Source organism: Cyprinodon tularosa, unplaced genomic scaffold (genome assembly GCF_016077235.1).
Source record: "Cyprinodon tularosa strain WSP-4 unplaced genomic scaffold, ASM1607723v1 ctg723, whole genome shotgun sequence".
Taxonomy (NCBI): Eukaryota; Metazoa; Chordata; class Actinopteri; order Cyprinodontiformes; family Cyprinodontidae; genus Cyprinodon; species Cyprinodon tularosa.
The window spans coordinates 439,117-467,114 of record NW_024039478.1 but is presented as its reverse complement, the minus strand read 5'-3'; the positions used below and the strand labels follow the sequence as shown (position 1 = coordinate 467,114).

At 38.3% G+C, this 27,998-nt stretch overlaps 1 protein-coding gene across 1 annotated transcript; it reads left to right on the top strand.

The window, feature by feature from the left end:
- lmtk2 (lemur tyrosine kinase 2) lies at positions 1–27,995 on the top strand. The gene is made up of 14 exons (XM_038269196.1): positions 1–523; positions 8,249–8,382; positions 8,542–8,695; positions 8,933–9,009; positions 9,195–9,313; positions 11,523–11,610; positions 14,686–14,816; positions 17,282–17,366; positions 18,973–19,094; positions 21,410–21,559; positions 21,645–24,603; positions 25,098–25,230; positions 25,310–25,540; positions 26,181–27,995. The coding sequence occupies exons 1-14, from the start codon at positions 418–420 to the stop codon at positions 26,207–26,209; spliced, it is 4,518 nt and encodes a 1,505-aa protein (XP_038125124.1). The 5' UTR covers positions 1–417; the 3' UTR covers positions 26,210–27,995.
- The last annotated feature ends 3 nt before the right edge of the window (positions 27,996–27,998 follow it).

Below are 27,998 nucleotides of genomic sequence, written 5' to 3'. Positions count from 1 at the left end.
TATACGCCCTTATCCCATGATGTACAGGAACATGGCGCTTTGGATGAGAGGTGTTTCATGATACCAGTGGGTTGTTTGATTTTTTTTCTTACGTTTATTTAAATAACGGCTAGGTGTATTGCTTGAACATGACAGCTCGCGAAAGGAGGACGCTGTCTTTTGTCTACATAGACAACGAAACGCTCCATGTCCGAGTGGCGTTTGCTGTCGTCAGCTGAAACTCCTTAGCCTCAACATGCTAGCTCAAGCTAGTTAGCCCGGTGGGTAGCAACTGTCCAAAACAGTCCAAAATATGGTCCCGTAAGATGCTTACACTGACAGTAAGCTAGCAATCAATGAGACCACGCAATTTGGTACAGTGTCGGACGTATATTTAGGATAGTTTCAGTGTGCTAACATATCGTTGGCTAAACTTAGATGATGGAGAGACGCCATGGATTTGTGTTATTCCTGGTTACCGGGATTTTTCTGTCTGGATGTTGGTTCTCTGATGCTTTCCCTCTTCGCGAAGCTCGCAAAACAGGTAAGGATGCTGAATTAATTTAAAAAAAAAATCCAAATAATTCATGGTTAATGAATTTATACGTAAACATTCATGTTAGCTAGCATTTGCTGTCTGATGCTAACAAGCAGCTAGAAAGCTAACGCCAGCATAACAGTGTTTCCTGCTGAATTATGAATATTTATTATTCACTGTTTGGGTAAAACTTTGCTCATAAGTTTCAAAATGACGTTATATTACTTGTGTCTTGAATGAATCTGTAAATATTTTAGAACAATTATGAGAAAAGCAACACAAGTGAGTGAAAGTCACGACCTAGCTAATTGATAACTCGACAAGCTAATCATAAACAAACTTTGCTTGAATCTGCCTCTAAGAGAAAATCGTTTATGTTATAGTTTATCTGCTTCCTATCTAACGGGAAATCACTTTATTATGCCTGTAATGTATTGTGCTGTAAATTTTATAAAGAGTAAATTTTAACTTTCAGGAGGTGTTTCAGATAAATATCCCACTGTGGTTTATCAAGAGTTCACATGGGAGCATTAAAAGAACATCTAAATAACAAAAAAGTCAGTTGTTGAAATCTGTTGGGTTATCATATAAAATGACATTTACATGTTTAGTTAATCTCAGTCCTTCTTGGTGGTTAGTTGACTTGTAATAGTTCATTAATCTATCTAAATATGTTGTATTATTATCCTGATTTTTAAAATGGTAGCAGAGAACTATCTGTATTAAACCAAAAATTACATCCCGATTGAATATTTTTATAAATTTAATATAATATCAAATGTCAAATATTTATATCTATTTATTAGTGCTGTGCCGATGCCATTTTTTGGCCCTGATACTCGCTACCTGGCTGTGTAGTATCGGCCGATACCATACCGATACCATCTGTTTGAAATTGATGTGCGTGTGTGTATATATGAATAACTGAATACTACTTGGATGTAAAATAATTGCCATCATTGCTTTGTCAAGATGCTGCTTACCTTTGTGAAGCAGGAAAAACACTAATACAAAGTGAATCCAGTAGAACATTTTATTGCCTACCTGGAATGGGTGACAATAGTTGAATAAACTTTTGGCTCTCAAAATGGTATCGGTGCGCTTTTTTTCAGTACTCGCCGATGACTGATACCACCATTTTAGTGCAGTATCGGAGCCCTGTCTGATTCGAAACCTTTTTTTCAGCTAGTAGAGAACATATTGATGCATCAGATCAGTTGCTTTTCATGAATAGCGTCTTCAAAACATTAACAGTTTAATTGTTTAAAGGGTCACCTATGGTATAGTCAGTCCTGCAGTGTTGTGAACAGGAACAAAAATATAATGGATGATTTTGATTACGTTAACTTCAATTATTATGTTAAACCGCAAAGCTTTGCCAAAATTACAGAGAGCATGGGCAGCTATGATTCTTGGGTATGATTCCCAGTTTTAAATGATAAAAAACCTGTTCTTGACCATGAAGGGTGGGAGTAATTTTAGTGATTTGATGTGAATTCAATTTAAAATCTGTATGAAGATATAAACCCGTCAATTGGACTACTGGTTGCTACTGTATGGCTGAATAATGGGAAGCTAAGCATACTGGGAGATGTGGCTGAACAATTTAGCAAAAATTCTATATTGCATAAAAGGTTTCTTCACATAATATTTTAATGAAAGAAAGTCTAAATTGGGTTTTTAGTTTTCTTTCCCTTTACACTAACCACATGTGGATGTTTCACTTCAGTTTTGTTGTTTTCATTACCTTGAAAGCTTGTTTGTCCATAGTTCATTGTCGCAGAACTTTATTGTTGTTTGGAAAAATGCTTACTTCTACTCGCATGCATGGATCTGTGTGCTAGCTGCATCTATTCCTTTCTTTTAACATATTACTGCCACCCAAAGGGCTGGACTGAGAAAGTCATTGTCTTACTCTTGTTAAATGTAATAACTGAAAATTGAGTGGCTCTGCGAATTGAGAATTGCGTTTTGTAGTGTTGTGATTATATTGCAAATGAAATTGATTGCCCAGCTCTACTGGGAACGTCTGGTTGTTATTTTGTAGATTGAAGAAATTGAATTTTCCACGATTACTGATCCTAATATATATTTAAAATATATATTTTACATTTCACATCCTGAAAAGAAAACTAAGGGCAGAAAGGCCCCTATACTAACATCAGCTTTAGCAAATGTCAGTCATGGCATCAAAATAAAGGAACACTAGTCTTTGACGGCATATATTGTCTTTAAACTTGTTGGACGTAAACAACATAATAATAACATTTTTCTGTGTGTTTATATTAATTAACCCTAAAAGGGTTCTGAAAATTTACAATTCTTAAACATTTTCCTAAGTTTAGATATCAGTTATTGTGAATGCATGCTAGAAATATGGGTTGGATATTTTATACACTACAGAGTAATGTAGGTGGTTCAAAGCTTTGTCTTGTAACCTTGGGTTATCAATAGAGACAGAAATTACTTGACTTCACCCACCTTGCTTATAGTTGGTCAGAAGACTCTTTGATGCTGATTGTTTGACAGCCTTGTATCTGTCAGTCTGACCAATGGCAGCTGTGGCGACAATGCAGCTTACCACCATCAGTATGTGAAGTGTTGAACAAGTAAAGGTCATTTTCCATTTAACCGTCTCATCTCATATGGAGAAATGTCTAAATTCTCCTTCTTCTTTTAACATTTGTTCACCAAAATAGTTAAGGGTATTGCAGAGTAAAGTTAATCATTGCATTATGAGCATGACAGAATTGTCTCAAAAGCCTAAAGAATAAGCTCTTTAATGTTTATAGCACTTAATTGTTTTACCTACATCACGGGACCTCTCACGAGTGAGATTATATTGCTGTTATCAATCAATCGTTTCATGTGCTAATTTTCTTAGATCCAGGCATCTCCTTCAGGGTATATTCTATATGAAATGACCTGAAATAAAGATTTTAGTTACTATGACATTGCAATTAACTTAAAGAATTATGTCAAACTGATTTACATCCACAGATATGTCCAAATCTAACAAGCCTAGTTCAGGAAGTAGTGTGTCTGTCTTTCTAGATTTCCTTTATTAGGGTCCCTCTCTTCAGCCTATTAAGAATACAGCATTAAAAATGTCTAAAGCTAAAGGTAAAAAGGTAAATTGTTAGTCAGTAATGTTTAACCAGTAGATTTTCTAATCTTATCAGATCCTGTAAATGATTAGTAACAGTGTGGTTGCTCAGTTGCAATGTAGCATTACAGGAAAGTAATGCATGAACCCATTTTTTATGGTTTTATCACCCCACCACCCTTTCCTTGCCACTCCTGTTTGGCCTACATTAAGCAGTGCATAAATAGTAGAGTGGATGTCCATTTTTGCTAAATAACAGAAAGACACTCAAAAGTTTTCAAATTATATCACGTTAGCTATTGATTTCAGGTTGGTTATCGTCAATTAAAGTCAGATGTACATTTCTAAATTTTCCTGCCATTATTTATGTGTTTTAAAGCCAGTTCATGGTGGCATATTTACCCTAGGGAACAGTGGCTGTAACCCATTACAGCGCTGTTGTTTTGCTGTTTGTATACCAGTCAGTCAGGAAAGGTCATCACACTACAGGCATAATTATCTGTTATAAAGCTGCCAGGGATAACAAATTGTATTTGTATGGTACAGAGAAAAATAGATGTTGATGTTTTCCAAATTCCGGAAAAGTGTCATAGTCTTTTGATTTTTTTTTTTTTTTTTTTTTTTTTCATTACAAAACAAACCGAAAAAATATTTGTAAAAGTAAATAAACACAACTCTTAATTTTTCCTTAGAAAATTATTACTCTTTCTCATGGTAACAAGGGGGTAATTTGCACAGGGTTTACCCGATTATTAAGCGATTAATTGGAAAAATAATCTACAGAATCGTTAGCTCCATCCCTATGCTAGTTAGAGTGGTGGTACATTGAATACATGACAAGTTTTTACAAATATTTCCAGATGTCATGAAAGAGGCATTTAAAAGTACAGTTGTGTCTTAATTAAAAGCATGCAATATTCATAGAAAGGACATTAGATTTCATAACTTAATGTAAAAGCAATTTCAGTTGTCTTCCTTTTCTTTGTGATCAATTATTGCTTCACCTAACTTCATTATGAGTCAAAAGAAAAAAAGACAAAGGTGGATATTGGTAAAATACTATCTGTAGTTTCATGAAATACATGACATTAGTGGAGACCTGAACCCCCCCACCCATGGGAGACCTAACTTTATGTTACTGAATGTTGAAGATGATCAAAGACAGACAAATCCTGAACCATCTAGACAATGCAGTTTTCTGTTCTCTACAAATGGGTCAGCTTCTCCTCTGTGAAAATAACTGCTGAAATATGCAGCACAGCTTAAATATGACATGACTTCTTCCTACTGTGTTGGTCCTGGAAGAGCAGGATAGTCTGTTTGAGAACTCTGCCAAGTCACAATGCGATTCTATGACTCAAATGAAACCTAATATAGAAAAACTGATCCCATGCATAAGGGCTGTGACCAGGCTCCTGTTGGCTCCATCTGACTGCTGCAGGAGCATCTCTGGGGGTCCTGAACTTCCTTCTCACTTGTTATACTTGAAGAGACAGCAGGGTATTTGCACTGAATGCTTCCTATATTTAGAGGATTTTTCACAAGGTTGTTTTGAAATTCAACCCTATTATTGTTAGCAGGATTTTACAATTGTAGGTGTGTGTTAGTGCCTGCAAAATTCCACTGGCATTTTGTAGATTTACCGACTGTTCAAAAATTAATTCCTTTTCCTATGCTTGCTAGTACGAGGGTCTTTAGTTAGACTTTTCAGCTGGTTTACATTTTTGAGTTAAGTGAACATTGGGGTATACAGTATATAATCGTAATTATTGAAAATGTAATTTGTTGTAATAATTTAGTTTCAAAAGTGAAATTGTACCATACATAGGTAAAAATGAATAGATTCATTAAAGACAGGAATGCATTTCATGCATTTGTTTGCTCTTCATTATGGTTATGGCATCTTGGTAATTTAGGACCAATAAAAAAAATGTTTGGTTATGAAATTATATACCCATGTTACAACCTTCACAATTAGAGGGGAGACTGCTGACGTGATGTTTGTCATTGACAACTTCCATAAACAGGGTTGGCTACAAAAGGTCATGGGTAAAGCAGCTGGGTTTTCAGAGTGCTATATACAAACATGTTAATGGAAAGGTCATTGGTAGAGAAATACTGCAAGTAACAAAGGTGCCTGAGCTACTTTTAGAGGACTGTACAGTAGAGGTCATTTAGGATTTTAGCAGAGGCTCATAAGGTGTGACTGGGGCTGAAATTGGTTGTCTCTTTCAGATCACAGTTGTGCACTAAACACACAAACATAAACCCCTCATTATGAACCATGTGTCCTTTCATATACTGCTGGGTTTTTTTTTTTAGATTAAATTAAGGTCATATTAAGTTTCCAGTGTTAAACAGAAGACGTGTGCACTGGTTTTATATTCCAGATCAGAGTCAAATTAGTCTGAAATCCATTCAGACCAGCATCTTGCAGGAAGGACTCTGGAGAGGAGGTTTTATTTACACTGTTGATCATTTCAATAATGTAATACCAATTAAGAAAAATCTAAGATTAAAAATTTTTGTGTAGAGCAAACCACATATGTCCATTTACCTCTTCAATTTGAGTTTTGATTTCAGATCTTTATAGAGAATCCCTGTATTTATACAAATTTTTGAAAAAAAAAAAAACAAACAACAAAATAATTCCTTGTAAAAGCAAAGTAGACTGATTTACTACAGTTATCTCCCTGCTAAACTAATGAAGTGATGTATAAAAAATAAACAAAGCAAGGTGTGTATGACGTCATCTGCGTGCGCCGGCTACCATTCATTCATCCTGTCCGCTGAACTGCTGCTAGTTTTATTCACATGCCTGGAAGATGTCTAGTGCTACTACCACAGATGATCTTGCTCTCCAAATGGAATTGAACGATTCAGATTAGCTAGCCGAATTAATATAAGGGGTAGGGGTCACAGCTCCAGTCCGGCGCGCAGATGATGTCATACACACCCCGCTTTGTTTAAAAAAAATATAAATATAAAAAATATAACTGCAGATGTCTGGGTGACACTGATTCGTCTACATTTTATGAATGCTGCCATACCATAAAGAATTAATTATGAACAGTTTAGTTTGTGCCTTCAACTCGTTGCCCAAAGGAAGACGTTACTTGGATATAACAAAACCAAATATCTTCAGAACAGCTCCACATGACAAAACTAATATGGGTGAGTAGAACATGATGTAATAATGTAAAATCAAGGGGCCAATGTAAAAAAAAAAACAGTGTTACCCTTTAAGACCATTTTGAAAAGACTCAACCATGGATGTCCACAGGTGATCATCATATACACTTTTCACATATGTATAAAAAAAAAAAAAAAGACTAATATATATATATATATATATATATATATATATATATATATTAGTCTTTTTTTTTTTTTTAAATTTCCTTTTTTTTTTTTATTTCCTTCATCCCTGTGCAACTTCCTAATTAGCTATCGCAAAAAAAAAAAAAAACTCTAAATATATAATTTCTTTAGTCTGAGATTTGGGTAGAAATTGAAACTGCAAATTACCAGCTTCTTAGGGGTCTTTAAACCCATCAATAGTATTTAAAGAAAAGACTTTCAATGACTGTCATAACGAAACCCATCCTTGAAAGACCTTGAATGGCAGTTTTTTTTTATGGTTTAAATTTCACACATACGACTGCTGTTAATTTGACCTTTTTTTTTTTTTTTTGGAAACTGCTGGATTTCAGTGTTTTCTATGCATAACAAGACATGCATCTCTGCTTTCAATCTCTCATGGTCCATCTGTAAGATTGCGTTAGTAATCAAGTTGGAAAGCAATACCCCGCCTGGAAAATGTAAATTTTAGGATGCATGGTTTAAACAAGCCAAAAAAATGAACATTTAGCATATTGTCACTTGTTGGAGACCATTTTAGGCTTGCATACACATTTCCTGAAGAGCTTAAAGACCCCAGCAAATCCTAATCTCGCCATCACTGAACATGTTCATTTATTGTGTATAAGAGTGTTGGTCCAATGTGGTTTCAGATGATACTTCTAGTGGTAGCAGGAGGTAAATCCTGCCGCACTTGAATTTGAGGAAATCAGTCTTGGGAAATCTGAAAATGCTTCGAAGGAAACTGAGGTGTACAAACCCCTGTCATTGTCTGCAACATCAGCTCCTTCTCTCTAAGCTGTTATCATGAAATAAGCTTTGGGTTTAATTTTTTTGCCCCCATTGTTTATAGATATACCTAAAAGTTATCTTGTGATGTGGGTTGGCTTCAGTCTAGAAGCTGAGAGGGGCAGTGGGTGGACTGAAAGGCTGTTGTTAAAACTGCTGCTCGATTTGCTAAGCCAGCAGCATCCTCGGTCGAGAAACCTCACACCTGCTGTCCCTGCAGCTGCACCATCAGCCACTAATGGGCCCGCGGACGCCCTAATCGCTGTCTCTGAACTAGAAGCTGGGTCAGGGCTAGGAGCTCAGCATAACACTGCTTTTTAAACCTGCAGTGGGGTGCATGGTTGGTACACAGTTGTCTGAAATGAACCTTTTTCGTGGTTAGATTCAAAAGAAAATGCCTGTCAGTTGCTCTCTTTTATGTTTTGGTCAGACTTTTTTTTCTTTAACACTTCTTTTTTGTATTTTTTTCATTCCAGATGCACACACAGGGGGCACTCTGCCTGTCGCTCTCTACCTGCCCTTGACCGTGTCATTAATTGTTCTGGTGGCACTGGTGGTCGTCCTAGTGAACTGTTTGACCTGCTGCAAGGAAAGAGAGATCAACTTCAAGGTGAGAGTCGTGCTGTCAGCTTGTTACAGGAGCTCCTGATATGACTTCTTTTTTTCGTTATAAATTTGGGTTATTTGCAAAAAAGTATTGACTGTTACTGTGTTGCATTGATCAAACCTCAGGTATTAAATATCCTACAATTTATTGTTGCTGATGCAGGAGTTCGAGGACCATTTTGATGATGAGATCGACTTCACTCCGCCTGCAGAGGACACGCCTTCTATGCAGTCTCCAGCAGAGGTTTACACCCTCGCTGTGTCCCCTGTTCCACTGCCAGGGCCCCCACATCTTCAACCTCTAGCCAGCATTACAGGTATAATATTTAAGCAATTCAATAAGAAGTTTAAACCACAGCAGGACTGGTAAAGGAGGCTGAAACTCCAGACACTGTGCCTATAAACCTTTGTTAAACATAAAAAAAACAACATTTCTAATTATATTCATTAGATTTTGATGGTTGTTTGTAAATTGGATTTTTAAAATGACCCAAGCAAAAAGTGTTAACAGTTAGAGATGTCCTGATTTTATTTGGTTCATGTTTGTGTTCCAGAAACGTCAAGCGGTTTCAAAATAGGGCGCCATAGTTTGAGTTACATCCAGGAGATTGGCAATGGCTGGTTTGGGCAGGTAAGTTGTTTTTTTTGTTTTTATGTGCATGCTACATGTATTTTTTTTTATTGTGATTGTTGATTAATGTATTTTGAAGACACATAGGTCAGCTAGTAAAACAGATATAATTAAAATTTGCTCTGGTAATGTATTTTTAGTTCAGGAGTCTCCTAATACTTTAGCTTGTGTTTATTTACTCTCAGGTCCTGTTAAGTGAAATATACACAGACCCCGGAGGAGCCAGAGTGGTGGTAAAGGAGCTGAAAGCTAATGCCAGCGCCAAAGAGCAGAATGACTTTCTGCAGCAGGGCGATCCATACAGGTAAGAAAACACAGTAGTCATTTCAAACAAAGGGCATTATAGATGTCTTGGTTCTTATGTGTACTATGGTGCCAAGTTCTGTGCCAGTGGTTGTTAATTTGTAAATTTTGCCCCAAATGATCATAAATGAAATAAAATAAATATATATATATTTCACCTGCCTTTACGTCAATTATATTTTCTACATTGTGAATTCTGTTTTAAAACTCACATGTTGCATTTTAATACAACAAATCCATTTGGAAAATGTGTTTTAAATTGTTAATTTTTTATGTGGAGATATACATTTTTTAATAAGTAAAATTTGCATTAATTTGCAGAGAATTAAAGACTATTGGAAAAGTGTCATCAGAGCACATATTGATGACCTTTTACATTCAGAAATCTTTATTGGTGCTACCGTTTCACCTCACAATCCATCACATACATCAATGACCTTTTCTGTCCTCACATTAGCAGCATTACACCGACTTCTTTAACAGCTACTTAACGGAACCTGATATCGGTGAGAGGACACTGATGTGTGTGATGACAGCATTATAGAAAACCACTGCACAGTCAGAACGCAACTTATTGTTTACTGTGAAATGGAAGATTGAATCCAAATGTGAAGTACCCCATGAGATGATAGCACAGGCCTACCCGTTAGAGCAACTTTTTTATACTTTTCTCCTGTGAGATGCACTGAAATATTATACAGTGGTCCATTATCATTCAACCGGTAAACTAGTTTTCGTGATTATGTTGATTAGGAAGAAATGTATTTTAGATATCATAAATATATATTAAGTCAAGCTGATCAATGTCAAAACGGCCACTTAAAATGTATAAACATTTCTAGTTGTATTAAATGTAATTATAAATAGGACAATTTTTTTTATTTTTTGAAATTCAGTTTCTGCTGCCAAAATATACTTAAGAAAATAGGTTATTACAGTTCTGAATAGGAATGTTGTTTAGACCAGAAATAATCTTATTTCAGTGATCTGAAAATGGAACAACAAAGAGGAGAGTCCTTTAATAAATGTTAAAATATTCTGCCGTACTCCACTTCATACTCCACTTCATATAAACTTGCACATTAACTCTAGCAGCAATCTTCTCCTTCGCCGTCTTCCTCTCCTTGCAGCTGTAGTGCTGTTTTAAATACATTCTCCAGGTTGTTTTTTTATTTTCTTTTTCTACACTAAAATCTTTAGTTCCAGTGTGGTACAATAGGTACATTCTGTCTCCTGTTCTCATGGTGACTCATCGAATCGGGCCTCCACTGATAATGGCTTTTCATCGTTGTTAGGCTCTTGCAAAACTTTGAGTGGACCTTCTCAAAGATTAAATGAACTTAAAGGAGCTGTTGTTAGTTTCCAGTCTTACGCTACATTAATTTGGAGTATAGTCTAAGTTTGTTAAACTTGCTTTGTGAAATAGGCCTCTTAAATTAAGGCAGCTCCTTTGTTTCCTGTCTTTCTCTACTGGATGAACTGATTAATTGAGGGCCGTTTCTGAATTCACGAGAACGCGGGTACGGACTCGCGTTCTCGTGAAGTTCGGTCTTGGCAAGGACAAGTCTGCTCTGATGCATACTCTATAAAGAGGGCAGGGCGAGAACAACATCCGGGGATTTGGTGCATTCTCGATCTGGCGTTCTCGGCAATTGTAACAGCACTCGGGCTGAGGCTGATGACATGTCACGAGTACACGAACACGCTTAAGAACGCATATTGAGAAATGATCTAGGTGTGCCTGACCTCAGTAACAATGACTACAATGACAGACACTGGATTAATCACTTCATTGGGTAATGACAAACTGGGAGCAGAGGAATTGGCTTAAGTTCAGGAAGTAGTGGAGTTGTGCATAGAGCCCATTGAATTTTAGAAATAATTTAGATATCATGAGATAGTACTGTGTGGGCAGAAAAACATGAAATTCAGAGAAATATAAATAGAAGAAAGTTTTAAACTCAATAATTGTGACAAATTATTATATCTTTTTTTTTACCAAACATAATTTTTTCCACAGCTGAATAATTTTAGTGAAAATACTGCGAAAACTATTCAATTACTGTTAGCTGTTCGCTCGGTTTTTCTTTTCTTTTTATCACATTTTATTCTCTTTTGAAAAAAAAATGCAGAATGAAAAGGTTAAGCTTTTTTTTTTTGTTTTACCTAACTGATGTGACATTTAATTAAATTTTTTTATTTGTTCTCAGAGTGCTGCAGCATCCAAATATCCTCCAGTGCCTCGGACAGTGTGTCGAGGCCATTCCCTTCCTGCTGGTGTTTGAGTATTGTGAAATGGTGAGTGAAGACACATTTTCAGATTTCAACGATTCAATCATTTAATAATGGACAAAAACAGCTGCAAAGATCATATTTGTATCGATATCCAGAATTGTTGAGTTGAAATAGCTCTTTGGACTTCAATGCAGCACTGCATCAGATTAGAAAATGTAAAAGTGACTCATGTTTTGGGCAATTTTGACTAAAGGATTAACATAGAAATTCCTCCCATGTGCATCAAATTCACTTATTGGTCGTCATGCTCAGTGATTGTTGATGTTTTTTCACTTGGTTGAAGCAGTGCTGTGCTTTAACTTAGGGGAGCTCCCTCTCCCTCCATCGCCTCTTCCCTTCTTCAGCCAGTTACATATTTACAGTAAGCCCAGGACTTCTCACATTCCCCCCTCGCCCAGTAAAGGAACAGGCTCCATTTACACTCCTCTGGTGTCAGCTCTACCAGTTGCTGTGTTTGTGCTTTTTTATGGGCAACCCGTTCTGGTCATTGGCAGCTGTTGAATGGATTCCTCAGAAGACGAAGCTGTAGCTAAAGAAACTTACAGTAACCGTTGAATAACTCTTGAGTTTGTTTCCATTTCTTGTTACAAACTTTGGCTTTATGTTTGTTCTGTAGATTAACATCTCACTAAGCTGCTTTAAGACTTTTGTATCATTTTGGTTGTGTAGACTGTAACCTGGCCTTTTTAGCATACTTCTAGCCTTGGTGAACTTCTACCTTGCTGCCCGTTTCTCTAAACCATTTATCGTGTTCAGCAGAGTCCAGTGGAATTAGTCTAGCCTGGGGTTGCATCATCCTGTTGGTTTGGGGTATTGTCAGCTGCCCACACTTGGCAGAGCTTCTGGCATTGTGGTCTTTCTCAGCCAGCTCTAGTAATCCCTCTGACAGCACACAGAAATAAGTCAAGGTGAATGACTTGCCACAAGTCATTAGGGAGAGGAGCGTGTGATGAACGAGCAGGTCTTGTATGTTGTAGGTGATAATGTGTAAGGGGAAGCACAATTGAGTGATGTGTATGCTCGTTATCCCTAGCTGGGTAAAGATTTTAAAGTGCTTTAAAAGGAAGCCGGATGAACATGTGTTTTCTTTCTCTGAATTGGGCAACAGGAGCAGAAGTTGAAAGGTGTCCTCTCACTACTTTAGGTCGTCTCAGTCATCATCTAGATGTGCAAACCTGAAATTTAACCCTACGGCTGCCACGTGAACAATTTGAATCCTGGAACAAAATAATCGAGTGTAATGTTTCCTCTTTCTGACTTATGATTAATGGTGTGGTTTTTTTTGTTTTTTTTTTAGTTCTGTACAGTAACTGGGTCACATTGATTTGGAACATTTGGACACGGATGTAGTCCGGACGTTTGATTGAAATTCAGACATAGCCTGACTTGGGCCCTTTAAACTTGTCGACACAAGTTTACATCAGGCAATTTATTACATAAATTTTATCCTCATTAAAATAAATAATTGGTAAAGTTCTACATGGTTTTACATAAAGGTCTATGTAACCATTACAGTTAACATTTTTGGCCAATTTCCTAACCTGGATTTTATTTTTTTGACTTGCTTGGATTTTAATCCAGGGACTGAAACATTTTCCAGACATGGAAACTCGTAATTCAGCTTTAAACAATGAACAATGTCACAATAATTTAAAGAAGGAAAACATTTTTTTTACTCTTTAAAAAGCTATTTCTTTTTAATCAGAACTATATTTACTTAAGACAGCGGTCGCTCATTTTAGTTTATTTAGATATAGATTCTTACTTAACCTATTAATCTCTGTTCAACTCACCTGGTTTCCATAAATGGATGTGTAAAAGTTGCTTAACTGCAATCATCTCAGTCAGGTGTGTGATTTACATTTCCTGGTAGCTTTCCTTGGTTTATTTATTTGACTTTAGGCTGTAAATAGACTAACGGTAATCACTAAAATAGCTTAATGTCTTCCGAACGGTATACTAGGCTACTTATGGGGGAAAAAAATCCTTTTAGTGATTATTTATAACTTGATACTGAAGCAGCTGGGCTAAACCTGAACTTTGTACATTATTGTTTGTTTTTGTTTTAGCTTTTTTTATAACAACAAATTTTCTGGAAACTACATTTAATTACCTACTCCTAAACATTAACAATACAGATGGGCAAAAAAACCTGAGGCCTTTGTAGAACAGTTTCTGTGCTTAAAATGACATGCAAGTGGAGTGTATGTGCTTAGTAGATGACATGAGAGTGCAGTTGGTTGCACAAGATTTCTTAAAGTGGTTTTATAGTTAAAGGGGTTTTTCCGAGATGGCGTAGCTGTCATATACTGTCCGTTATCTGTGAGGATGGACTTGCCAGGTGGCACTGAGATAAAGAGCGTTTAAAGGAGCCTGCATACAAATCAGCTTGTGGAAAAATTGATTCATTGTATTTATTTTTATGTAAACCCTAATAAAAATGGATTTGAATGATTAGCACATTGCAGGAAATTCCCTTCAAAATTTGTTATACAATAATGCACAAACAATCTGTTGTGTTTCAGTGACTGATGGACACAGGTGTGTTATAAAGCTTCGGCTGAGATGTTGTTGAAAGTCAAATTTACTGTCTCTTTGGCATACCGCCCAGGGGTTAACTATTTGTTCCCATTGCACCTCATGATTGACGTCTCACTGCTCTGTTGTCATGCTGCTCTGGTCAACTCCCAGTGATAATATTTCTGAATGGGTTTTATTTATTATTTTAAGTTTTCATATGACTGTTTTATTGTATTGATTGTAAATAGCTTCCCAGAAGTCACGGTTACAGGGTACTTCCTTGGTCTGACCTAGACGCTCTTATTTATAAATCTCTGTGACACAGCACTGAGGACCATTGAATAGTGTTACCCTTATTTGGCTCGCTCTCACATAAAGTGCTGAAAAGACAAGAAGGAGGGGTAGTCTACTGCCCCTTAGTGGTAATGCCTGCACACTGCATATTAATACAATCCCTCTTTTTATCTCTTACAGAAGGAATTTCTTTTTTTTCTCCTTTTTTTATGTTTGTTTTGAATGGGTTAACAGCTCTAAGTGTATCTTTGCTTGACTCTGCAGGGGGATTTGCGAAGCTATCTGTCTCAGCAGGATTGGACAGTCAGAAACGCTGAGTTGCTGCAGCTGCAGAGGATGGCCTGTGAAATTGCTGCTGGTGTCACTCACCTTCACAAACACAACTTCCTGCACAGGTAGCACTTCAGAACTGCAACATCTAATTAAGCTCACACACTTTTGATCTACTGAGCTAAGCATTATGTTTTGGGCGGCTGCTGTTTAAGGCTGTCGGTGACACTAGATGTATATACATGAACAGAGTATTTTTTTTTTTTTCATGATTACGCAAATCAAAACGTCAACGACATCAGCCTAATGGTTAAATCAGGCTTTGATTTGTAAACAAAGTTATTTACAAGGTATTTAACTATCATATAGGATGTCATAAATGATGTGAAGGTGTAGGTCAACGGTAGTATTTGACTTGCACGCTGTCTGTCCAACTAGTCTCAAGATTACCAGTGTTTTCCAAAAAAGGTTTGTACAGCAGAGAGGCTGCGTTTCGTTTTCATTTTTACCACAGCCAGCACTGGTTGGCTGTCTGCCCCCTACAAGCAGAGCGGCAGGGAGACGTTAAGAACTCTGTGCTTGCAGGTTGAGGTGGGGCTAACATATGATGCTCAGTTCATCAGCTCTATTTTGCATGCTCAGAATAAGCTTAAAGGGTTCCAATTACACAGCTCCAATGCATTGCCACAGTGTCAGCTGTCCCCTGCCAGAGGGATATGATGATTCTGCTCTTCGTATGTAAAGGGATACCCTCATATTGGGCGTTGTTTTAATCCTTGTTACAACTCAGTGAGGTCTACAGGATTTCCTCATTATCAAGGTTCTTTGTTGAGTTCAACTCCGAATGCTTAAAAAATGTTTTAAAATCATGATGTAAAGTGTAAAAGGACAGGGTGTACTGCTCTGTGAAGCTACGTAAGAGGGGAGGGCACATCGCAGCAACACAGACAAAAAAAAACCCTCAGGGAAATGCTGTGTGGGCTGATGTCCCAGGCTGAAATCTCAGCTGTGCTATGCAAGGGTAAGAATGAAGGTGCCAAAGAGCAAGACTCAATCAACAGCATGCCAGTTGAATAAATTAGTATTTAGAAACCTTAAAACAGCACATCTTCTTTGTTAAGTGTTTTTTTTTCTGTTATGAAATAACTTTACGTTATTTTGTAGGAGTCTTTATCTAGTGCTGAATATGTTTTCTCCTGCCTTGAAACATTTCTCATTTATACAAAAAAGAAGGTTCACATTGTCACCTGCTTCGTTATACAGCTGCTTTTTAAAAACTCATTCTTCTTTTCTTTTTTTTGTGCGTCATCCTTTAAAAGTTCATCTTTGAAGTTTAAGATTATGGTTTCTTTTAGGTTTGTGTGAATAATAGTTATTGGTAGGATCATTGGAGTCCTTTTTGGGAAACTTAAAGTAAAATGTTTTATAAATTACCTCCAGAACTTAAAAAGTATAAAAATTCTTGAATAGGTTAGTGTTTTTATGATTCCAATTAAGTCATTACTTAAAAATGAAATCTGCATCCAGTAGGAATATTATTTGTTTTTGTTTATAGTATGAAAGGTTTTAAATATGTTAAAAACTCATAATTTCTTTTAATATATATTTTTTTTTTAAATAAGAAAAGACGCATCTGTTCAACCCAATGCAATCAAATTACAAATAAGGAATTAATGTATGATTTTTGTTTAATTGCAGTTTATTTCATATTTTCTTTACTCTGTTTTAATATATAAAAAGTTTTTCATATAAACAGACATTTCTTTAAAGGTTTAAACTTTTGTGACAAATTGTGACACTTTTACATTTTTTTTAAAACAGACCTTTTTGAGTAGATTTTAAAATCTGACAATTTTGAATGTTGTTTTTGAAGATATTAATAGTGACCTCAGTATGACTGAATATCAGAGTAGAAGGGTTTGCATTGAGTCCACAGATACCTAATAGGTATTTAAGCCTCTGGCCATATAATGACCTTGTAGGGCTAAAATGTGGAACATGCTTCCCTCCTTGCTGTGTTAGTTACATGTTGACACGTTAACCAACAGCAGAGGACATGGGAGCGTTTTAAAATACATCTTCATTTTTCTTTTCAGAGGTTCTAGTATGGCTGACGGTTGGCTAAGCCATGCATGAACGCACAAGGATATAGGTGTCTACAGCGTTTGTCATTGGGTGTTTTAAAAAGGACTCTGTAGTGAGAATGCTGGTGGGGAATAGAGTAACACAAGCCTGGATTCCCTGTGAATTAACCACCATGTCTTATTTACATGCAGAGCTTTAGAGCGTGTTATGCCCTCTGCTGGCAGACAGACATAAGGATCTTTAAGTCTGCTTCTCTTCCCGATATATCTGATGATGTGTATCTTAGCAAACATATATCTTCTGTAAGAGATTTGTTTTAATATGAAAAATGACGAGGCTTCTGGTTCATTAATCATATGTAATTCTTCAGACTTCTATCTTTAGAACTATTTTTTGGCCTTTTCTTGCATGGAGATAAATTAAGCATAAAGAAAACACTTGCACAAAGGGGATTAATCATTGAGCCTCTTCAGATGTCTAATCTTGTTTTTCTGTGTTCTTGCAGTGATTTGGCTCTAAGGAACTGCTACCTGACTGCAGATCTTATAGTTAAAGTGGGAGACTATGGGATTGGACCCTATAGATATAAAGTAAGGACATTTTGGTTTGTTTCCCTCTGTGCAGTAATTGGATGGTTATGTCATTCTTGTAATAAGCTGCATAATTACTTTATCTGACAATAAGTAACAACATTCCTTCTCACACTAACAATCAAAGATCCTGGGTTTTAAAATACAGTTATGTGCAAATAATCTTTATCTGCAGTTTAGATTCAGTGACGTACTTATTCGTTAAGTCTGAAATAAGGAAAATGTGAAAAGGTAGAAGTGAACCTGCTTAGTTAACTCCAACATGTTGAAAATTAAACAACTAAGTCAGAGAATAAAAAGCTATCTGATAACTAAATGTTGTTTTTTTCTTTTATCAAGCTCCAAAGTAGTTGAGCTGATTTTCATTTAAAGCTCTTTTCTAAATTTCTGTTCAAAATGTTTCATCACTAACTACGTTTACATTGACACAAATAACAGGATCAAAAATGTAAACATATCAGGCTGGCGATTCTAATCCGATTCTGATGGAATGCTTGCTGCATGTACACACAAGCCATGGTTTGATAATTTTATTTAGAGTCCATTTAAACAGAGATTTAGGATTTCCGAACAACCAAAATTTATGTTGGATCGAGAACATTTTACACATGCAATTGTAGCTACTGTTAATCTGGAGATATCAACCATACATTAAAGCACATTAAAACCATTCAATGCATGTAGAGTTAATTAGTATTGTCTACATTCATATTATCACCGGGCTGCTCTCACTCGCCATAGATTTTCAGGACCTGGAGGTGTGTTTTCCTCAACAGTGACACAATATTTTGTCCCTTATCTTTACTGCCCATTAATGTCAACATGTTCCTCCAACTCTGGAGAAAGTTGCAGCTAATACAGTCTTTCTCACCGTGTCATTGGAAAGATGAAATGTTCCCAGTTATCTAGAGTCATGCGGTGATCAACATATAACATCTGTAGAATATTTGATAGTTGGATTTTACAGCCAGATATATTTAAGTTACTTACTAATGTTATTTCTTGATCTGAAATGATAGATGTTTAGTCTGTGAAAAAAAAAAACACCGGATGGTCCAATAATCACAGCTAAGGCTCTACTCCCCCTTTTGGATCTTCTTCCCTATGACTTATTTTTAATCTGTCTTTTTTTATTTATTTCTGGCAAAATATGTATTTAAGGTTTTCTGTCTATGGTAAATTAAAACTCAGCTCATTCTCACAGTTAAGAATTATATCAATCGACGCTATTTTAACTTAGCAACTGCACAGATTAGATGTGCTCCATCTGAGCCGAAACAAATGTTGCCTTTGATCAGACATAGGGCACATTTCATCGCAGAATTCAGATTGTCCTCTCTGTAACTTGATTTGCTGCATATGTCTACAGCATTTGGATCTGCTACATTCCTGAAATACTGCTGAGCCGGCAGTTATGCTGTCTGAATTTAATACTTAGGAGGGAAGGTCACCCAACAAATCTATTTCTGTAAGAAAACGGAACCAATGTCATAGATTTGCTGCATCGACAGCTGCTGAATTTCTCCTCTTTGTCAAGGTTTTTGCTGGGTTTGTCCAAATCCATTCAGAGTATGACACCACGTTTAAAACAATCCTGTTTCTGCAGGAGGATTACATCATCACAGAGGATGATGTGTTCGCACCCCTCCGGTGGCTGGCTCCCGAGCTGGTGGCAGAGCGCCATGGGGGGGTGATTACGATGGAGCAGACCAAGGCCGGAAATGTGTGGTAGGTACACATATGTTTGCTCTGCTAGTCGCCTCATAATGAGTTAGTCACCCGTTTGCTGCTGATGAAGTCCCGCTGGAGTATAGAGGAAACAATAACAATGTCCTGTGAATTAGAAGAACACAGGAGAATGTTTTGTGTTGTTTACAGCTTGGGTCAACACCTAAAATATTTTTAGATGTTTTTTGCCTGCAGAAATTAAGTTCAAACATTTTTTTTTTTAGAAATAACTTTCTTTTTCTCCTTTTTTTTTTTTTGCATAGCGTTAACAGTAATTAACTCTTAGAACTGGCCTCTATAGAGTGAGTTTTAAATTCCAGCTGTCTAAGTTCCTGCTTTACTAGTACCAGTGATATTGTTAATGTCTCTAAACATATATATATTGATCAAATATAATCATCCTTCACCTAACAACTCCCCCTTTCAAAAATAGCAGCTGAAATACCCAGCTGATGAAGTATATGCTCACAATATCATTTTTAATTATGCAGGGAAATGTTCCACTAATGTTAAAGTTAATTAAAAAAATTTCAGTGCTGCTATTTTTCATTAAAATTTTATAAAACATACGGTTTCTTGTTGACCTCTTTGAAATGATGGCCTATTACACAGTAGTAATGTGGCTATGTAATAATCAGACTGAAGTCCTCAAGTTTCCCAAATTTAACACGCTAATCAAAGACTGAATAACTTCCTCATGAGAAAGAGAGGAAAGGTGAAAATAGGAACATATTCCTTCTGATATCATCATAGGAGCATTTTATTGCCTAGAGCTTAGAGCAGTACATTAGATGTTGAAGAGCCTTTAAGATCACCGGTTCAGACCTCAGGCAGTTGCTCTGCAGCCCGGAGCAAGACCCTTAAACCCCAGACTGCTCTCTGGTTGCTATTTGGTGAGGCTGCTCACAGCTTCCTAGATGATGGGTGAACAGCTCTACTGAGGACGCCATCTCCTCTGCTCTTCACCTGAGCCTGACACACCTGGAGGAGAAGAACACCCACATGCAGATGCTGTTCCTGGACTTCAGTTCAGCTTTCAACACCATCATCCCACAGCATCTGATAGGAAAACTGAAATAGCTGGGCTTCAATACACCCCTCTGCAATTGGCTGCTAGACTTCCACACCCACCTCAGTCTCGTGCTGTTCACCCTGATGACACATGACTGCGTCCCCAGATTCTCCACCAATCACATCGTGAAGTTTGTAGACGACACTATGGTGGTGGGCCTCATCAGAGACGACAACTACCAGGACTATATAGAGGAAATGGAACAGCTAGCGGGCTGGTGCAAAGAAAACAGCCTGATCCTGAAGGAGATCATTGTTGACTTCAGGAAGAATTGGCCCAACCTCGCTCCACTGCTGAACAGCTCAGCTGTAGAGGTGGTCAGCAGTACCAAATTCCTGGGGGTGCACATCAGACACCCTCTCCTGGACTGTAAAGACCACCTCACTGGTCAAAAGGGCAAAAAAGCATATGTACTTCCTGTGGAGGATGAGGAGAACCCACCTGCCCCCACCCATCCTCACCACCTTCTACAGAAGCACCATAGAGAGCGTTCTGACCAGCTGTCTCACTGTGTGGTCCGGAGGCTGGAGCGCCTCAGACTGGAATAAAGTGAGGAGAGTAGTGAGAACAGCAGAGAGGATGATCAGGGCTCCTCTTCTCCCATTAAAGACATTTCATCCCAGTGCTGCATGTCCTGAGCCTGTAACATTATAAATGACCCCTCACATCCCCACCATGGACTGTTCTCCCTGCTGCCCTCTGGGAAGATACTTCACAGCATCCGATGCAGGTCCAGCAGATTACAAAACGGCTTCTTCCACACTGCCAACAGACAGCTGACCTTTTGATTAAAAAACTCATACTACAGTCTCTGCATCACACCGATAACGGCAAACCAAATTACTGCACGTTTGCACCATATAAATTTAATGCTCTTAATTTCCATATTAATGCGTTTTTGCATCATGTTTTTTTTTTTCCTCCCACACAAAGTGCAGCAGTGATCAAATGTAAACAGTGTAAACACAGAGCTGCCACCAGTCCAGTTGTCACCTTTAGCTTAACTGATGCAGACCCATCTTGCACCATTCTGTAACAAGCAGAACATAACTAGTGTTTGACAATTAGAGATGTTCCCCACATCTATCAGCCTCATGCATGTTTTTTTTTTTTTTTATCTTTTTTTCCCTGTAGAAAAGGAAATGCATTACTGTTTTATTTTGTTTTAATTAGCAGTAGTTGGCTGAGTAGCAAAGATGTTTAAAGAGATTAACCATAGCAGCCACTTATTGTCTCATTTTAGGGCCTTGGGGGTCACATTGTGGGAGCTTTTTGAGAATGCCACTCAGCCGTATCCACACCTGTCCGACCGTGAGGTCCTGCATCATGTAATCAAGGAGCAACAAGTCAAGCTATTTAAACCACAGTTAGAGCTTCCTTATTCTGACAGATGGTGAGTGAATTCAGCCTTTATCAGAAAATTGTATTTTCATTAAGAAGGTAGATTTGAAACAAGAATTTGCTGTGCTTACTTGCAGGTATGAGGTGCTGCAGTTCTGTTGGCTGTCTCCTGAGAAGAGAGCTACGGCAGAAGAAGTGCATCGTTTGCTCATCTATCTGCGAATGCAAGGGCAGAAGGACATGGAGGAAGATTTCGAGCAACGCTGGGATGCACTGAAGCCTAACCCAACCACAAGACAGACTGTTAGTCACTCATCTTTCCCGATCCTGGATCAGTTCGCTGATGATGCGTTGCGACAAGAGATAGACGAAGTTTTGACCATTACGGAAACAAGCAAAGGTCTCAGCTTTGAGTATGTTTGGGAGGCAGCCAAACAGGACCACTATGACGGCGCCCTCGGACGATCCAGTATGGACACTACGCTGAACTACCAGAGCATGTTCTTCCCCGTTTCCAGGGAGGACATCCAGGCTCATTTCCCTGATCCTCTACCCGTCACCGGAACAGCTGGAAGTAGTAACTCTGCAATAGGAATACCTGGTATTGTCCCAGTGTTTGATTCACAGAAGTCATCTAATGGGAATGAATATTATATACAGCTTGAGGAACCAGGTGAGAGCGCTGACAGGGATGTTGGGAATGGAGAACAGGACACAGGCTTTACTTCTGGTCAGAAAGACTTTGTTTTATTACAAGATGTCCACCTTGATGAGTCAAGCACAGATGCTGACTTTTTTCACCAGAGCATTGACTCAAAGGATTCTTATTTACCAGACAGCCACATCTGGTCATCTCTGGAAAACGACAGTCCATACCACACTAACATTTTCACTGAAGAAGGTTCAAAGCATGAAGACTCTCCCTCCTGGAGGCGAAATTTCCTAGAGCTCCCAGATCGCAGTGGGAACCCTTTCCTTGATGGCGCTCTGGAAGGCGAAGAAGTGAAACCAAATCCAAGCTATTTTTTGGAGGAGGATTCTTATCAGTTTCCTATAAAGGAAGAGCGAGAGAACACGGATGTGAAGAGGCCTAACAGCACTGAAAAACTGGCTGATAACTTTGTGTTTCTCAGAGAACAGAACCTGATGAAAGAGAACTACAGTTTTTCTAATCCACAGCAGAGCTTTCTCGTACCCGGTGTTGTCCATGAACCGGAAGATGCGTTCAAAATGAATTCTTGGGATACCTTGGAGACTTCAGGCAGCTTAAACACGACCGATATGCATTTCAAACCTGCAACAAGTAGCACAGCCTCTAGGGAGGATGTTTTAGATTCTCCAAGCACTGACTTGGGGCAATTTTTGTTAGAACATGAAATTCTCGTGCCTTCCATTACAGTGGTTGCAGATGATAACACAGAGAGCCAGAAGCCAGTTAGAAATGGTTCTTCCTCTGAAGACCTCACTCTACTGCAATCCTCAGACAGGGCTGTAGACTCCGGTTTCAATTCTACCTCAGAGAGGTTTGAGCCCACTACTAACAAAATGGGCGGCCATATCCCGTTTTTCTCTGACAGTGCCACTATAGACTCTTTTTCCACAGATGCCAAAATCTCCAGCCTTGAAGATGACCCTGAAGTCTCAAAAGCCGTAGGAACTAAAATGCCTGAAAACCTTCAAGATAATGTAGTTAGCTTTGAAAATGAACCGAATGGGGACCTAACAAGTAACGATCCCCTGAGTGAACTGATTGAAGACACGGATCTAGACCTGGAAACGAATCTGTCTGATCAGGAGGAGTCTTTCTTGGAAACTAATGGACATCCACTTGTTAGATCTCTCCTTGTTTCAGGTCCGTCTTTGGATCAGATAAGCCAGGACAGTTTGCTAGAAGACAGCATGTCCACCACTGTCCCAACCATCGACAATTCAGCCGAAACGCCGGATTCTCTCGACTCTCTAGACATTCATCGGTTGGCGGAGCAGGTGGAGGACCTGAGCACTCAGATACCCCAAAACAAGCTTCAGCCTCCTTACAAGATATCAGACAGCGGCTATGAGACGGAGAACCTGGAGTCACCTGAATGGAATTCTCAGCCAAATGTCACAGACTGCTCTCCTGTGAAAACTGACACCAGCATTTCCAACGGCGACGAGTCAAACGCGCATGCTGTCGCCACAAATTTGGCTCCTCCAAAAATCGTCATCTCCGAGGTTGAGGGTGTGCCAGAAACTCGGAGTGAGGATCACCAGCCTGAGCCTGTAGCCCCTGCAGAAGAACCTCCTGCTGGCAGCAGCTACAGAGACTCCGCCTACTTTTCCGACAATGAATCTGAACCAGAGAAGAAGGGGGACGAGTTGACTGCAGGAAGTGCTACAGACGACACATGGACGAGGAACCCTGAGGGTCCGACTCTGAGAGATTACAAGGAAAAGGATATTGATGCATTATTTAGCCAGCAAGAAACTGAAACTGTAGAAACTGATGACCAGGACCTTCATCCAGTGACGACTTCACATATTAAAGAGGAACTAAAAAGTGGGGTGGCAGATGCTTCAGTTCACCACAATGGAAGAGAACCTGAAAAACAGACGATCAAAGACTCCTTTCCTGAAACATCCAGCCAGTTACCAGATATAGAAATATCCCCTCTGCCTGTTGATACCTCCTCAAACGCAACACTAGAGGGTAACGTTCATGCTAAACTGACCAGAACCTATGCCCACGACGGCCATAAAATCAAAGAGCCCGACGTGGAGGGCCGTTACCTCGGCAGGCGGGATGGTCCAGGATCGGAGGGACAGGAAGATGGCGGGGATGCTGACGAGGAGGACGAGAACAGTGAGGACTCTGACGACGACATGCGTCCGTACACGTTGCACAGCTCCAGTTCCGACAGCGAGGATGACACGGTGCACGTGGTGCCGATCATTGTGTCGGAAGACGTCACCGGCAAAAACCTGAAGAGCTTATTAAAACCAACACACCTGAGCATCGATGCGTCGTCTTCCCCATTTGCTGGGAGGTACAATGCAGAAAACTCCAGGAGAGCTGTGTCCTTCTTCGATGATGTCACAGTCTACCTGTTTGACCAGGTAATGATTTCTTTCTCCCCTACCTTTCTATTTCAATTCATTTTTAATAATTAATAGTAACCCTTTTTACTTATGGTACCAGTTGGCCAATTTTTATTCCTAGCCTTAAACATCTAATTAAAACTAAAGCACTTTTTAAAATGATCTGTTATCTACAACTTTGTTTTCCTGGTTTGATACGATGAGCTATAGAATCCTGTTTCTTCTAACCACTGGGAATAGGATCCTTATTTGCTGGATAATAGTTCGGGAAAGAAATGCTGCTTGTTGGTTGAACAGCATACCCTTTTTATACTTCGGCATTGTGTAAGATTAATAAAGCTTTCATGTGGGTAATAGGGAGGGGTTGTACAAACTCATTTTAGCTGTGATGCTAAAAACAAATATGATTCAATTGTTTTTTTTTTTTTTTTTTTACCCTTTACAGAAGAATCAACAAATGTGTAGGCCTTTTTTTAATGTGTGCTAATTGTTGTATTCACGTTACCTTGTAGGAGACTCCAACAAAGGAACTGGGAGACCACTCGTCTGGCTTGAGCAGTCAGTCCCCAGAGCTCGGCAGTCCTGTTTCCACAGCCAGCTACCTTAACCGCTTTCCCAACTCTGAAAGCTCAACCGATGAGGAGGGTAAGTGTTAGAAGCCCCTTTAGAGTTTTAATTGTTATGGATAAACTTAAGTCCTGACATGCTGGGTTAATTCTCACAGGTGGTGGTTTTGAGTGGGATGATGACTTCTCCTCGCCTGGGCCTGCCTTCCTGTCCAAGATTGAAAAAGACCCCGTCTCTGGTGCTGTGCCCTCTACTCCCCCATCAGCAGGACGCGCGCTTCAGCCGACCTGGAGCAACTCCTCTTCCTATTCCCGTTTCTCCATCTCACCGGCAAATATTGCCAGTTTCTCCCTTACACATCTCACAGACTCTGACATCGAACAAGGAGGCAAGTGGAGCTTCCAGTTTCAGGAATCATTCCGCTGCTCATTTCTCAGGGTTATGTTTTATATGTACGGAGAAGGGCAACAGGGGTAAAGTAAAACTAATTTATAAAACTTAAAGGCTAAAGTGATATTTTTAAAATAAATGATATAGATACCTCAGCTATTTGATGCTGTAAATAGGTACATTCTTTGCATCCCTGTCCCTTTCCTGCCTACAAAACTCATCATCACATTAGAGCCATCGATTCAAACTGCATTTAAATCTATATTGTGTTTTTATTTACATAAACTTTATCTTTTTTCTTTCTTTAAAGCTTTATAGAGCAGTATATAGAGCAGTCGGTGTCAATTTGGCTTTTTGCTTCCACCGCCATTTCACTTTCATCCTTTTCTTGTTTTGTGGTGGGTTCTACCTTTTTTTTTTTTTTTTTTTTTTTTTAATTCCCTGATTTTGAAATTTCTTCAAAATATTATATTTTTCTCCTAGAAGACAACAACCACAAAAAAAAAAGATTTGGGAATTATGTGGAAGCTTATCCAAGGCTATGAATGAAGTAATGGTGTTAGTCATAGATTTAATATATGATCACAACAAGATGCTTCTTGAAAGGTTGATTTTTTTCCCTCTTTTCTTTCCAACAGGAAGCAGCGAGGATGGAGAAAAAGACTAAAGCATGGAGCGAAGGAACCATTATTGGTAACTCTACTGAGGAAGCAGTCCTTTTATTGGAACGTTGGAATGAGGACACGGTTTTTGAAGTGCTCCCCTCAGGCAGAACCGTTCTCAGAAGAATTGGCGTTTAGACTAAAAACAGACTTTCACCCAATATTAAGACGGATGAACCCCAGTCCCTCTCTGAGCCACATGTATTGGTGTAATTTTTAGTCCAGTGCAATTAAAAAGACAAATCTGCTGCTTTATAGACTTATCATGCACATTCCAGGTGTGTGTCAGCTTCCTTTCCTTGCCTGCTCTCTGTAAAGAAAAAAAAGAAAATATTTTGGATCAATGAATTCATTCTGAGCTGGCCAATAATCACTGCAACCAAACCAGAATAAGCTCTTTGATCTCAGCAGCACTACAATTAAACACCTAACATTTTATATTCATCAGTGCTTTTTGTTGTTGTTGTTCTCTCCTTCATGTTGTGCAATTATTACAGTGGTTGCCTTTTCTTCGTTTCATCTATCTTCCGTTGGAGTTGAGTGATTCTCCTATTTGGAGATGAAATTCTGTTGAATCCTTGCGTAGCAGTATTTGAATGAAAAGGACGAGGAATGCAGATGTACCAAACAACCTGTAGAGGTGACGCACTGTATGTAAGGAACACTTGCAGTAAGCTGAGGTTGTCATTGTTTTTATTGATTCTCAGACCTAACGAGGTCAGGGTTCAGCTGTCAAACAGTTGAAACGTATCCCTGATTATTTATCTTTGTAAAGCTTTATTTTAATTGAAACCTGCAGGAACTTTTCTTGATTATTCATCCCTGGGTCTAATCATGGTGCCTGTTGATCCAGCGATCCTCCTTCCTACCTGTAACTGTCACTACAGATATTTCAAATTGTTAAAAAAAAAAATTTTGGATAAGCAAGAAATCTCTATTTTGAAAAAGGCAATGAAGTAAGTTGTTTGTAAACAAATGTGCAATGAATTTTCATCGTGTTGATTGGAAGGTCCGGTGGTCATGGTTATGTGACGTGTAGGGAACACTATTAGAACAAACATAAAAAAAAAACACTACAAATATTTATGGCTGCTGTTGTAAGTTGTTATGGAAGGTGTCATGCCTTTTTTTTTTATTTGTTGTATCAAATATGGAAACTTTTAAAAGCCTTCTTTGCCGACCATATTTTGTATATCACTTCCTGTATTGCATAGCTCAATACTAACTAATCATCTTCTGCTGTAATGAGCTTTCTTTGGATGATAAAACCACTTAAAGAACTTCTCACTGGCTATACTTCACCTGTTGTAGATCCCCCACCTCTCTGTTGACACCATATCGACCACTAAAAACAGCAGCCTGCTCCTCAGTTAAACTTGAACACCTATTTAAGGAAATTTTATTTGACCACAGTATACATTTGCTTAATCTTGCACATTTGAAAAATGTAACTTAATGTTGAGATGTTCTAATGTGTATATATGGATTCTGTGTTATTTTTCTGTTTGTAAATTGGGGCGGGTAAAAAAAAAAAAAAAAGCTGTAATAACCGAGTTGATCGGTAGGGAGTTTCATTTTGTAACTTAAAGCTGAGTAAAATCAGAGGAACATATCAGTCGTCCACTAAAAGCGGTTAAATTAAGACGCGGAAGCAGATGTGAATTCATTCTGTCCTTTAAACCTGTAGATTTTAAATATTTTTACTTCATATTGATCATGCTTAGTGTAATTGAATGAAATGTTTATAATTACACTGTTTAATATGAAAATAAATGCAAATGGACTTCTAAATAA